Source organism: Anabrus simplex, chromosome 2 (assembly GCF_040414725.1).
Source record: "Anabrus simplex isolate iqAnaSimp1 chromosome 2, ASM4041472v1, whole genome shotgun sequence".
NCBI lineage: Eukaryota > Metazoa > Arthropoda > Insecta > Orthoptera > Tettigoniidae > Anabrus > Anabrus simplex.
The window spans coordinates 419,550,403-419,564,740 of record NC_090266.1 but is presented as its reverse complement, the minus strand read 5'-3'; the positions used below and the strand labels follow the sequence as shown (position 1 = coordinate 419,564,740).

The 14,338-nt window shown below is 42.9% G+C and overlaps 1 protein-coding gene across 2 annotated transcripts in view; it reads right to left on the bottom strand.

The window, feature by feature from the left end:
* Positions 1-8,269, bottom strand: part of pros (prospero) — a 51,345-nt gene extending 43,076 nt beyond the window's left edge. For both annotated transcript variants that reach the window (XM_067140828.2, XM_067140829.2), the window contains exons 1-2: positions 4,816-8,269; positions 1,529-1,683 (exon numbers count right to left, since the gene is read on the bottom strand). In XM_067140828.2, the coding sequence (XP_066996929.2) occupies positions 1,529-1,683; positions 4,816-8,265 (3,605 nt within the window). In that variant the 5' untranslated portion in view covers positions 8,266-8,269. The remainder of the gene's footprint in view (positions 1-1,528; positions 1,684-4,815) is intronic.
* Between the last annotated feature and the right edge of the window lie 6,069 nt (positions 8,270-14,338).

Here is a 14,338-nt window from a genome sequence, read left to right as displayed (position 1 = left end):
CATCAGGCAAACTCTGGGTCTGTACCTTAACTAAGGCTACGGTCGCTTCCTTCCCACTCTTAGCCTCTTCCTACCCCATCGTCGCCATAAGACGAGCGACGTAAAGTAAATTGTTAAAAGACTAAATTAAAAATATGAGTTAATTGTACGGCTTTGATATCTTCTAGTGAAGTCCTTGTATAATTCCTAAATGCCAGCGCATGTCCTGACGATCGCTTATCAAAGTGAACTTCTAAGGATTAATTAATTACAATGAGAATTTAAAGAAATGTGGAATGAAATGTTCGATCATAATATACTATGGCGTGTATATTGTTGGAAGGCATATACAGAACAGGAGCAGAATGAGGAAATACTTAACGAACAGTGAGGTCAATCTGACAATGCCAGGTGCATCCTTTGCCCTACTTCGCTTGCGACTTCAATCCCACTAAATAAAGAAAAGTGAAACTAACGCTGATGACACCGTGCATTTATTACCCTTGAAGAATCCTTACGTTTTAAGGAGAAAAACCGAGTTTCGTTTAGCCTGGCCTAGTTTCGGGTTACTATTTGTGCTCCTGAACTGGAATTTTGAGACAGCAACCGCTCCAGATTGTACCGCAGAATACATAGACCAACACAGAAAACTCTATAGAGTGACACATTCCTTCAATTCAAGCTTAGTTCCAATCACATAAGAGGCTGGATATCCGCTCGAAAGTGTAAGGCACTAACTCCCTAATAACATGAACCATCAATTAATTTTTTTTAAATCAGACACTTCATGATTTTAGGACATACATTTACAACATGTAAGTTAAGGAAAACGATAAATAAATAATAAATATTATTTTCACCTCTATTAAAGTAATGTATATAGATCATTTATCTACAGAGACCAATATTAAAGCATGTCCGTTTTGTGTTTACTGGGATTTATCTACTCAATTCTTGACAGAAACTAATAAACTCAGATTGAATACGATGAAAATCTGAAAACTGTCATTACCTTACATTGAGTACATTTTGTTATTTTTCTAGAGTTAGAGATAGATGCGACTCTGTCTGTACTGTACTTCGATAAACAGATAAAAATAATGGCGGTTTTAGTGATTTGCAAAGTCCTCCGGTGAACTGTAAAACCGATTGTGAGGTTTGTAAAGTAGAAAACGTTTACGATTCAATTTTTCATTGTTTCGAAGAGTTGTGACTTAATATTGGAAAAATGCTGACATTAAAAATGCAAAGTCCTGGCCAAGCAAAGACCTTGTAATAAACGTAGTATTTTTCAATCGTTTCTAGACAATAAGTAGACACAGAAAAGACAGTAATTTGTTACCTACTGTAATTATGAATACTGTTATGAAATAGACTACTGTAAGAGAAAATAAAATTATGCGATCAGTTCAACACTTCTGGCACTGGACATTAATTGTTCAGATTTCGTGATATTACATGGGAATATTAAATTTTCTGAGAACCTGTAATTATGGATCAAGAGGAGTCTTGAACTGATCACTTAAGAAAACATGGCTCAAGTACTCACCTGAAGTTGGAGAACCACTTGACTAGCTGAGCGGTGTTGTTCTTGTTGAACTTGATGTCCGGGAAATACATCTTGAGGACGGCAGAGCTGGGATACCGCACCCAGAAGAACATAAGCTTTGCTTTCCGTAGGTGCATTGGGGTAAGAGTTGACGAGTGGTAACGAATTAAAGAAATTATCACAATTCAACAGCACACACAGGACACAAACAACCATGAGACATAACTGAATATAAAAGTTACAGAAAGCATAGAGCTCTATGTATGTATGTATGTATATATGTATGTATGTATGTATGTATGTATGTATGTATGTATGTATGTATGTATGTATGTATGTATGTATGTATGTATGTATGTAACTAATACGAAACTGATCAATGATAAAGCCTCCAAAACTAAGTTACATAACTGTACGAAAAGGTTCAAAATGCTAAGATATTATACAACAGTTTTATATCCGCATAACCTTTCGTGGTGCTATTTGAGGATCCAACCAGCCTCTGGGCTGATGACCTAACAGACAGACAGACAGTTTTATATCGCAAAGGGAGTTTCAGTGGAGCAGCTGAGATCTCTCATTTTGTTTATTTGGCATAAAAATAAATTCTAATGACAACAGTCCCCACCAGAGTTACTATAATGTAAAGAGTTGAACTGTTCGGTGAAAGTTGTATTACCGCGGATCATGCAACCAGATGCGTGTTTCCTATCTGTTATCAAGTAAGTGTAAAGTCAGTAATATTAAAACTAAAAACATGAAAAGTTTGTGCAAGTATATTAATGAGTCAAAATTGACTAAGATAGAATTTGGTGTGTGCTAGACAGCACATTTAACATGTTATGGACTCATTAAAGAATGGATAATTAACTTCTCATTATACACAAAACATAATGTACAAACTAACAGACATCCTTAAGCAATTTTTCCTGAGGTATTAGGTGCATCTGCACTTCTAATGCTTGAGAATACGTTACACATGCGACTGGAAGTTTGTGAGGTCACGTGGAGGAGGGCTACATCCCAATCTCCTCCCCCAGTGATTTCGTATTTCGAAATTATAATCTTCTGTTTACCACATGGTCTTGAACGGGCTGTATTTGAAACCACGAACGAGAAGATACATGGAGGGGGTCCACAAGCACTATCCCCCTCCATGATTATCATCTGGTAACATCTGGTAATCTCTCTTCTTTATGCAATGAACATGCATTAATTTAACAATTATATTTTTGTTCGTAACAGCATGGACAGAAAATAAGATTCCCATCATGTCGAACTGAAGGAACTTGATCTATCACTTAAATGTACTATATAATTATTTCCAATATTTCCATAACCATCACTGGCCATTGGAAGGTGGAGAGAAGGATGGAGATACTGTGCGCCCTATCAACAGTGAAAGGTTTCCCCCATTGTTAAGCAAGCAGGTATTATTTTAAAGAATTACGTTAGAGAGGTCAGATGTCTCCATAACGGTCTAAGGCTTCTCTCCGGGAGTCAGTGACGGTTGTGATAGGGTTTCTTCTGTGGTCACGTCATCAAACAAAGGTAAAGATCCCCCAATAAATGGGATTTAGAGTTCGAGACACAATTCAAGAGGAATCTGAAGCGGTACGAATGCACAAGCTATTGTTACAGGAAGTCACTTTTTGTATCGTCTGTAACTGGATCTTGCCAATCAGATAACGAACAATACATATTAAGAACCACGGATATCGAATATAAGTTATACCATAAGCTTAGAACCTTAGAAAGAAATTTAAAATATAGCAGTAGAGAATGACTCTCATTAGGTCAATACTGCGGCCACAAAGAAATACATTTCAGTCCATAACCTCAGTAGATTACTTTGGAGATCAACCAGGTTAAAGGTTCTGCTAACGGTATAAAAGTTATTTTAAATGTAAGAATATTTTATTGATTTGAGCATTCAATAAAGATACCAACGAGGAAAAATTGCTGCCTTAAGTGATTTACTGAAGGGAAAGAAGAAAAATGTAATGTTTGTTCAACACATAAAAGTTCGTAGATAATAAGAGGTTTTAAAAGTCGCTGTTCTGGGGGAAAGATAAAAAATAAACATTCCAAGCTAAAAGAAACTTGCCTCTCTTTGCCATGCAAATAAATAGACTATTATTGGAAAAACAAAAACAAAATACTAAAGTGGCACGTTGCCATGTTTCAGGAATGCAGTTCGATTTCTTTTGTGGATTCTTAATGAATTATTGTGACATGAAACTCTAGGAACAAGTTTTAGATTTCATAACACATGCTTATAAGCAATAACAAATTATGTAAGAATTCAGTGTCTGCGATCTTACGTTCGAATGAAGCAAAGCAAAGCGAAGTAAGACGAGTAGCAGAGGGTACTTTCTCACGCTATATCGTCAGACAGCAATCGTGCGCAGTTACAAGTGAATAAGAAACGACCAAATAACAAGAGGCAAGGAAGTAAAGACGGACTATGTGATGACGGCGCTCATGAATTGTGAATTTTATCCTTTCAGAAGTTAGCTGTCTGTCTATAATCTTCGTTTGTGCATTTGATATGACATCTTTTTTCCCTTCTATCTCTGTCATAGGTCACCAAAAGTCTTGGTCGATGTATATAAAGTTTGACTTGTTGGAGAGTCTACGCCCACTAGTTTAAGCCTGTTAGAACTAAAAGTAACAAGTGAATTGAAACTTTTACTTAGTAATGTAGTGTGTGACTGAGAGGCTTTGTTTAAATGTATTCATTGAAAAGTACGGACTGAAAATATTACTCAGTGATATAGAATTAAAGCCCTGTGCTTTAAAATAGACATAGCAAGAAAATGTATGAAGAAAATGCGTAATGCCCTCCTCAGAAAATGTAAATAAGTAAATAAATATTATAGCAAAACAAATGCTATCTACATTAATTTCTTATTGTACTTCCGTTAACTTATATAAACACTTTTCACACAATAAAAGTCGATGTATACAAAGGAGAGACTTGCTAAACTTGAACTCAGAAACACAATAGACCCACGAGGGTCCGAAAACGATACTACTCATGAAACATAAACATAAGTATTTAAAAGACTTTCTTGTCACTATTTGTGTCCAATTTTTACATTTTAACACCCGGATCATAATAAAAAGAAGTAATGTGTGGCTAAAATAGAATGAAACCATTGAAGAAGGACACACGATACACTTCAAACTAATTCAATAATTCAAAAATTCCTTGGTTAACGGAAATACAATAAAAATGAGAACTTACGATTTATTTGGTAAAACAATGTGCTGAAAAAGGATATTGTAGGCTGAATGCCGTCGTATGGGCCATCACCAGAATTGCAGTCTGAGTTGCGGTCCACACTATCATTGCCGCCACCTCCCATGCCGGAACCGCCCCGCAGGTGCACGTAATCAGGCGAACCACCGTGCTGCGCCGCCGCCAAGAGCGCCGGATGCAGAAGTGTGGGTGGATGAGGTAGCGGGGGTGAGTCTCGCGGGTCCCCTGCTACGGCGCCCATTCCTGGAGGGCTGGACGACACCATGTGCTGCTGTTGTTGCTGGTGCTGGTGGTGGGCGTTGGTGTAAAAGGGACTGTAGGGCGAAAACACCTGTGACTCGTGCAGACTTGGATTGGGAATTGCCACAGACGTTGGGAGCGAGACAGGTAGAATGGGTGGTGGGGGCGGGTGATATGGTCTCGGAGGAGGTGAGTCGGCACCGCCGCTACCACTCGTAGAGGCCATGAGGCCGCCGTACTTATTGCCGGATGCCTCCATGCCGGCTCCAGATGCTGGCACCATGCCGTCCTGCGCCAAGATGCGACTCACGGTGCGTGGAGTGATGCGCGTATCCGTAACCTTGTGACGCTTCTTCTTAGGGGTGACCACAAGACTGAGGGCCTCGTTTTGTTCCGGAATCCCACCTTCACGGTTCTCATTCATACAGAATGGGTTCATGTGTGGTCCTCCCAAACCACTCATAGACGAGTAGAGTGCTGCCGCCGCAGCTGAGTTCACGACGCCTCCTGGCGCCTTGGGTGGCTGAAATATTGCTGTTGGGGAAGGGCGAACATGTGGCAGATTCATTGTATTGATATTATTCTCGGGATTATTATTACTATGCGGCATGCCCATCGAGGGAAAAGCGTTACCATTAATCCTTGGTCCACTTACGCTTCCACCGCCGCCGCCGCCTCCACTACCACCGCCACCTCCAACGCCGCCACCGCCACCACCGCCGCCACCGCCGCCGGTGTTAGCACCAGTAGTACCTCCCCTGTCTATAACTTTCGTACGGGGTGATTTCCGGTCCAGCAACTGAGATGCCATCAGCAAGTCCTTATTTAGTTGTTCAGCAGCCGCAACCTCTGATTGCTTACCTAGAAAACGACGCTGCTGCACGAAACGGGAAACAATTGAATCGATCAGATTCGTGAGAGACGCTGTAATCTCTGTTTTCAGTACATCAGCTAAGCCCTCCAAATCAGATCCTGACACAGGTGCCATTGCTGTCACGTTATTTCTAAACAAGGAGAAACGTTCGGAGAAGTCTGTGGACACGGACGAGCCCTTAGGTATTTGAGTTTGCTGCTGCTGTACCTGTTGTTGTTGTTGCTGCTGTTGTTGTTGTTGCTGTTGTTGCTGTTGTTGTACCTGCTGTTGCTGTTGATGGGGATGCGGATGTTGCTGTGGCGGCTGCTGTTGAGGAGTTTGTTGCTGGGCTGTTTGCATCTGAGGTGGCGGTGGTTGTTGTTGTTGCGGTGGAACATGCTGCGGTGGTTGTTGTTGTTGTTGGCTTGGAGTTTGGTGCTGTTGCGGTTGTTGTTGTTGCTGCGTATGATGGTGTTGTTGTTGCTGTTGTTGCTGCTGCTGATGTTGTTGTTGTTGCTGTTGTTGTTGCTCAGCCACTGCAGCCGCCACAGCGGCGTCCTTAGCAAGACGCGCTTCTTGCTCTAGAAACAATTTATGACTTACACCGAGGTACATTGCCGCTGCGTTACTAATAGCATGATGATGCTGTTGGTGTTGGTGATGGTGTTGCATGGGAGGCTGTGCGTGACTTTCGTGCTGAGGTCCTCCGTGCTGCTGTTGTTGTGGCTGTTGTTGTTGTTGCTGCTGTTGTAATAAGGAAAGGCCCCCATTTAACGTGGGCATAAGTGGATGCTGATGTGGGGGTGGATGTGCGTTGGCCCCCGGATGCGCCACCACCGCCGCCGCTGCCGCCGCCGCATGCAATTTCGCCGTTACCAACTTTGATACAGCTGGCGATACGGAAGTGTTAACAGGTGAACAGGGCACAATCTCTTTGACAGGCGTAGAGACGGGTGTAGAGGCGGACGGTTTCTCTGGCGGCGTTGGACTCCCCGCGTCTTGTTCCAAATCACTCGTCACCTCCTCTGGGTCCTGACAATCGGATTCTTGCTCCATTCTTGTACATAGCTGCACGTATTTTTGCTGCATTTCAGCCAGCTGTTCCTGCATAGAACGCAACTGATTCTTCAGGGCATTCTTTTCCACGCGCTTTTGTCTGACTTCCGGGGGTTCCAAGTCATCATCGTCATCGAGTAATAATCCCAAACCAAGTCCTATATTATAACCCGCGGCGCTGTAACGCTCTGACGCACTATTGTCATGCTGCTGGGGATGATACAGTTTTCGCTTTTTGCAACCGTTTACCTGAACTGGCAACGAAGGACTGGAACGCATCGATGAAACAATATTCTCCACACGTGCACGTTTTAATTCCATTTGTTCGGGCTTTTGTGTCGTCGGAGCCGCACAAGATGACTCTTGCATATCCTTATTGTCACCACCCGACACATCGGCGTCGGCTTCTTCTTTTGCGTGCGTCATACTTTCCGAAGCAGGTGACGCTATAGACGGCTCGGTATCGGAACTGCCGCCCCCGTTCATACTATTTAGCGCGTCCTCCATCAGTTCGGCCTGCTGTTGCTTACTAACAACACCCACCTCACTAAGAGCTTCTTCCATAGCTGCTGCTGCAGCAGCTTCGTCCTCTGCACTATTTACGTCGGCGTCAACCGATAAGTCTCCCCCGTTCACTGTAAGCTGCTTGCTCACCACTCCCGTACCACCACTCGCACCACCACCACCGCCCCCAGTGGTTTCGTTGTCACTCGCGTCCCCTACAGCACTCGTGACACCACCGTTCTTCAGTTCGTTGTTATTATTATTGTTAATACTATTATTATTATCAGGCGACGCCGCCTCACCACCGTTGCCACTAACAGTTACACCACGAAGTTCTTGTTCGAGCGTCAACAAGTCTTTCTTGCGACCTTGCAAAATGTCCCGTAGCATATGGTGCGCAATGTCATTAGGTGGAGGACTACCGTCCTCGTCTAAACCCCGGCGAATCACGGACGTCGCGTTTAAACAGTCAAAATTCACTTTAACGTCCGCATTGGTAGAGTCCATTGCCATCATGGTGTCGGCCGCTGTCGCAGCATCAGTCGCTTGTTTCACCTGACGGCCTAACAGCTCGTTGAGCATCTTGGCGGGCCCAAAGCCCGGCCCGAACAGACCGAAGTGTTGGTGACTCTGGCTAAAGATCGCACCGTACAAACCACCACCGCTCAAGAAGGTCGGCCGAGAACTGAAGTTTGGGATAGACGAGTAACTGTTCCTTGGCTCACCCGCGTCCACACGCTGTCTCGTTCGTTTTGTCTTCTTCAACAGTTTATCTCCGTACAACCCGAAGCATTCGGCTTCCTCTTCTGATGACATCATAAGAAAGGCCTTCTCTTATTGGCCGAGGGTACTCTCCCCTTGGCGTGTGGTAGGGGACGTGACGTAGCCAGTGGCAGGCTGAAGGAGGATAGTCCTCCCCTCCTCTGGCGTGTGACTCCCCTCGCTCCCTCCTGTGGGTTGTGCAGTTGGCCGCCCCTCTTCCTCGTTTACTTTCCCATAGCCGAGCCTGCAAGGTGCAAAACAAGACCAAACTGTCAGTCGAATTGGCCATTGTGTGCCATATAGTGTAAGGCTCGTGCTTGACGGCAGTGTGGGGGAACTAACAAGAATAGCAGACTAGCTACGATTATCAGACATCCGAACACCTGTCCTGTGAGTTACCAGGGGTTGCTGAAGAAGTAGGGAGAAACCCGCTTGGCTGTGACGGCTGTAGCTAACCCCCATCCCCCTTGTTTCTGCTAGAATTAAAAAAGAGCCCAGAGATGCAGGCAGCTTGGCTTCCCCTTCTTATAGCATTGTGCTGTGGGCTATTGTGGCAAGGTTTTGCAGGGGAAGCAGACAGCACGGCCCGCTAAGAATCACATCTTACTAGCTGCTAGCATTGATTGGGCCTATATTACGAGACCTAGTTATTACGACCGCTAACTGTTACGATTCCGGGCCGTATAACTGCGGTTATTATTTCGACCATACTACCATTACAATTTCATTAAACACGTGACTGCTGCTTCAGAACTAACATGTGCTTTTCTTCATTGTAGCATGAAAGTTAAGATAAAATCTATGAGGGACTTCTGACTTAAAATTACCTATTGGTTGATCTTCAACTGCTTAAATAATTGGGCCTACATATTAACATTTTACGTGTGCTAGAAGAATTTATCTTGTTATGAGTGATGGTGCCTAATGAGTCGTAGGAACATTGTTCAGTGTGCTAATTCACCACTTTATGTAGGTACGTACTGAGGTAGAAACATGTTAATAAAACTTTCCAGTGAGTTATTATATTCGTACTATATTGCTGATTTACTTCTCATTAAACGTAGGCAAGTAAATAGAAATATCAAATTGTTGTTGTTATTATTATTATTATTATTATTATTATTATTATTATTATTATTATTATTATTATACGGGTTGGATATCTTCAGTTATTCCGCACCCGCTTGTTTCTGATCTTAGAAGTCCGCAAGTGAATATCAATATGCGCAATTAGTTGAGAAGACAGAAAAGAGAAATAGAATGGAAGGGAGTATAGAGTAATAATCTGCTTATATTTCAGAGTACGTTTCTGACTGTCAGTGAACTCTCCACTCAAAAGGCAAGGAGAAAGAGCCTGTTAAAGGAGTGTCGAATCATTTCCTCGGTTAGGTGGGGGGGGGGAAGTAGACCCTTGTGATGAGCGTAGTCACGTGTGCGGCAGGAAACGAGGTCCACAAGTAATATATTGTCATGCTAACACGCTAGCTTGCCAACCTGCCCCGGTGCTGCTATTGTGCGAGCCAGGTTTTTTAACGCTACCTAACTCCAACACCGATTCGACTTTTTAACTTTAGATTATAAAAAAAATCATGGAAACAATGAAAATATCGAATATTGATTATTAAAATGGACGTTATGTAGGGCCCATATTAGATTGTTAATGTTGGTGGTATTGTATTTTTAGAGACTAGGCACACCTTTCACTCTCAGTCTTGTGTACATGTGAGCAAGAAATCAACCTACTAACCAGTGTCTAGTATTTTACCGTATCAAGCTACAATTATTTGTGCCTTGGACAGAAAGAGACTTCAAAAACGGCCTAGAGTTGAAAACCGAGGGAGGAGCGGGGATCAATAACTAGTATTTTCGTCAGATACACCGTTACCAAGTATCGAAGCACGCAACTTCAGCTACTAAGTCTTATTATAGAGCACGTCTTGGTACGTGAGATTCATTAACAGAATATGTCTTGAATGTCCTGCTTGGAGGATATTTACGTATGGGATAACTGAAACGTTATTATGAGTGTACTCAACCTTATTAAACCATATCTCCTTAATGATAAGCACGATTTTCAACCTCGAACCGCGAACCGGTTGAATCGGTGATCGATCCCGCAACCTAGAGCACAGGAATGGAACATCTAACCAGCCGACCTTCTCAGCTGGTTAGTTTCATTTGGCACATTTCATACTAAATGATGACGAAACCCAAAAGTTGAGTTGAATGCTTAAACGAGCAATGAACAAACGACAGTTCGAGTCATTTTCCACTCCGACAGTATTAAAGAGAGTAAACATTTTAGTCGTCATTCATGGTAGGAACGACCGAGAATTTCAGATCATTGTGAAATAAGTTAGAATATTACAGGCGTAATAATTGAACTTTATATTGTACTTTACAGTCCACTGGTTGTGAACCCAGAACCCAGAAGTCGTGCGCGTAAGAGATTCATATGAAAAGCTCAGGTCCTAATTGCATGAGTAAACAATAAATTGACAAACTCGGATGCACCCTTCCATTTACTCTTAATACTAAGAGAGATCATCAGATTTAAGTAGGAACATGGAACGACCTCATCTCGAGACATTAGAACGTCGCGTACCGGAAGCGCGACCCCCATCACGAGGAAGTTTTATCGGCCAAAGCCCGCATCTTGCGTCACGAAGCAGGCTGCCATTGCTCCTACTTCGAAACAGCTGGCCTGGGTGCCGCATAATTATGCATTGATTATTACACTTAAGACCTGGTGGCAGAGAGACTTACGGCATCAAGAAAGTCACTAAGTGACGCATATAGGCCCTAGTGCCAATGACGTTCGAGGAGCCCTAATTTAAGGACTGTTTGAGGAGAAAGATAAATTGTAACCATTCGCGAGTGAACGAGGGACCCTGAATACAGTGATTAGTGCCTTGAGCTAGTTTCACTTTTTTCCTCAATCTTTCTGTCACTAACTCCTAGAATATGAAATTTCGACGAGTGCAATGGCTCTAGAAACATTTCCTATTTTCTATTTTCTCCCACGAAAATGTCACTGTGCAAATAATCAACGCAGTTTTAGACATCAGTACTCAGATCAAATAGTGAAAGGAGCACTGCCAATTTACTAACTTTCTTGGATAAATGCGTTGCTGAAGAAGACACAATTCTACCGTAGGCTACTTCTGAAGGAGGAAGTATTCTCAGTACGAGGATAGATTGAGTAAAACAGACATGAGAAATATGTATATGACTTGCTAGTGTGTGTATTGTAAGAGCACCGGGCGAGTTGGCCGTGAGGTTAGGGGCGCACAGCTGTGAGCTTGGTTTCCCATTTTCACACCAGGGAAATGCTGGGGCTGTATCTTAATTAAGGCCACGGCCGCTTCCTTCCCACTCCTAGACCTTTCCTATCCCATCGTCGCCATAAGACCTATCTGTGTCGGTGCGACGTAAAGCAGATTGTAAAAAAAAATATGTAAGAGTAGTTCTTTCTTTACACTTGCATTGCGAATTCCACTAAATATTTCATGTAAATGTTATCACTGGTAGTAGCAATTTCAACTCAAGTAAAGGCCCATTGTTTGATCGTTTAACTTGTAATATTCTCAGCTACGTAGACATTTATTTCACCTTTACCATACCTCTCTTTCACATCCTAAACATTTGTCTGTATGCTAGCTTGTGGCTTAATATTGTGTAACAGCTATGCTTGTCATCTGAGCCAAGCGACCTGTCGGCTACAAAGTCACACAGACAACTTCCAAGGAAATTTCAAGAGCCCTGAGTTTGGAAGAGTTGGTTAACAATCATGAGTATTCAGCTGAGTCCGGCACAGCTTGCACTAAATTGATTTAGGTTCCTTTTATTTATCTTTCCTTTTCAGCCTTCCTGGTCAACGTACATCCATCACTAGTCTCGACCGTTTCCGACCATTCCTGTACTCATTTCCCCCATCTTAGAAAAATTGACTCATCTTCTTTTTCAGTCATGTGATAGATGATCCTAATGTTACTTTTCCTTAATATGAATCACCCTAGAATAATGTGAGGCATACGATAGACCTACAAAGAATAACATCTCTAGAAGTTACAAGAATATCACGCAGATACATAGATTTAGCTGTGACCGAGCTCGATAGCTGCAGTCGCTTAAGTGCGGCCAGTATCCAGTATTCGGGAGATAGTAGGTTCGAACCCCACTGTCGGCAGCCCTGAAAATGGTTTTCCGTGGTTTCCCATTTTCACACCAGGCAAATGCTGGGGCTGTACCTTAATTTAGACCACGGCCGAATCCTTCCCACTCCTAGCCCTTTCCTGTCCCATCGTCGCCGTAAGACCTATCTGTGTCGGTGCGACGTAAAACAACTAGCAAAAAAAAAAAAAGATTTAGCTGTCGAATCAAGAAAAGCCGTTTCTTGAAGATTCGCTGACACATGTGCCACATACCCCGGCGATTAAAGGAGATACAAGAGGAAGTCTTTCAGAATCATGATTTAAGAGTGACATGGAACTTACATGACTCCATCGCATTTCTGCCTTTCACTTCTGCTCGTTATTGTTATCACTTACTTCCGAGACAACTTTTATCTTTCCGTTGTACTGAGCAAGTGGCTGCGCGGTTTGTATCATAGCTCTCAGCTTGCATTCGGGAGATAGTGGGTTCGAACCCCACTGACGGCAGCCCTGAAGATGGTTTTCCGTGGTTTCCCATTTTCACACCGGGCTGTACCTTAATTAAGGCCACTGTCGCTTCCTTCCCACTCCTGGAGCTTTCCATCACATCGTCGCCATAAGACCTATCTGAGTCGGTGCGACGTATAGGAAATTGTAACACAAAATCTTTTCTTTGTGCTAATGAAGGATACTGATATTCCGGTAGTCGTAAAACGCCGCAAATACAGTTTAACGAAGAACATGAACCATAGGGACGCGAAATTTCATTTTAAAATCTTACATGTATTCATTCAAATTTGAACCACGACGCGTTTTTATGTTGTTGCTTTCGAGGCGATATTAGCTCAATGGCTTAGCAGCTAGCTTCCCACACGGAAAGCTCCGGTTCAAATCTCGGTCTATCATGAGTTGAGATTTCCAACTCAAAGATTAGGCCTACGTGGCGTCAGGAAGGGCATCCAAGGCCAAACTAAAATGAGTCTAGATGGCTCCAACGAGCCCACAGATAACTGGGATAAGCTGAGCAAAGTTTGTTGTTGTTGTTGTAGCTGCTGCTGCTGCTGCTTCATGTATGGAACCGATACCTGATTATGAACCTCCACCATAATGTTCGTTTTGAAATTATTAACGATTTGATGTTCTTTAAGGTTAGTTAAACGTGAAACATCCAAGAAGTGTACTGTGTGCAGCCTACGAAAATCTACTTGGTGTGATAAGTAAAAGTTAGTTAGGGTTAGGTTCGGGAAGAAGCAGTCGTGACCTATGAGCCAGGTATCATTAAATTTAAAGCGGTAAAAACAGAAATCATCTAGGATGGCTGAGAGTGGGAGTAGAAGCTGGTTTTCATCTCAGGGGCGTTACCTGAAGCCGAGTGAATACCACTCTATTCCCCCAAAGTATCGGTAGGGCCTACTACTCGTGGCAGAAACGAAGTCGAGCTGGAACTAACACACAGAACCACGGCGACGGTCGTAGTTGAGAAACTAGTGTTGAATTCGCTGAGTTATAACGTCCATACTTGTGTCTACTGAATGCATGAAGAATGTGTAAACTTCCTTGCCATTGCAGTGTCTGTACTACGGATTATATCTCTAATTTAGGCTAGATTTGGAAAAGAGCCTCATGATATTTAATTTAGCACATCAACAGAGTGAGAATACAGAAGAATGTACCTTGGCGAGTTTCTAGGACGTGTTACTTGTACATTATCGGTTACTAAATAACTACCAAGCTCGGTAGCTGCAGTTGCTTAAGTGCGGTCAGTATCCAGTATTCGGGAGATAATGGGTTCGAACCTCACTGTCAGCAGCCCTGAAGATGGTGTGCCGTGGTTTCCCATTTTCACAAAAGGCAAATGCTGCGTCTGTACCTTAATTGAGGCCACGGCCATTTCCTTCCCACTCCTAGCATTTTCCTGTCCCATCATCGCCAAAAGACCTATCTGTGTCGGTGCGACGTAAAGCAATTTGGAAAAA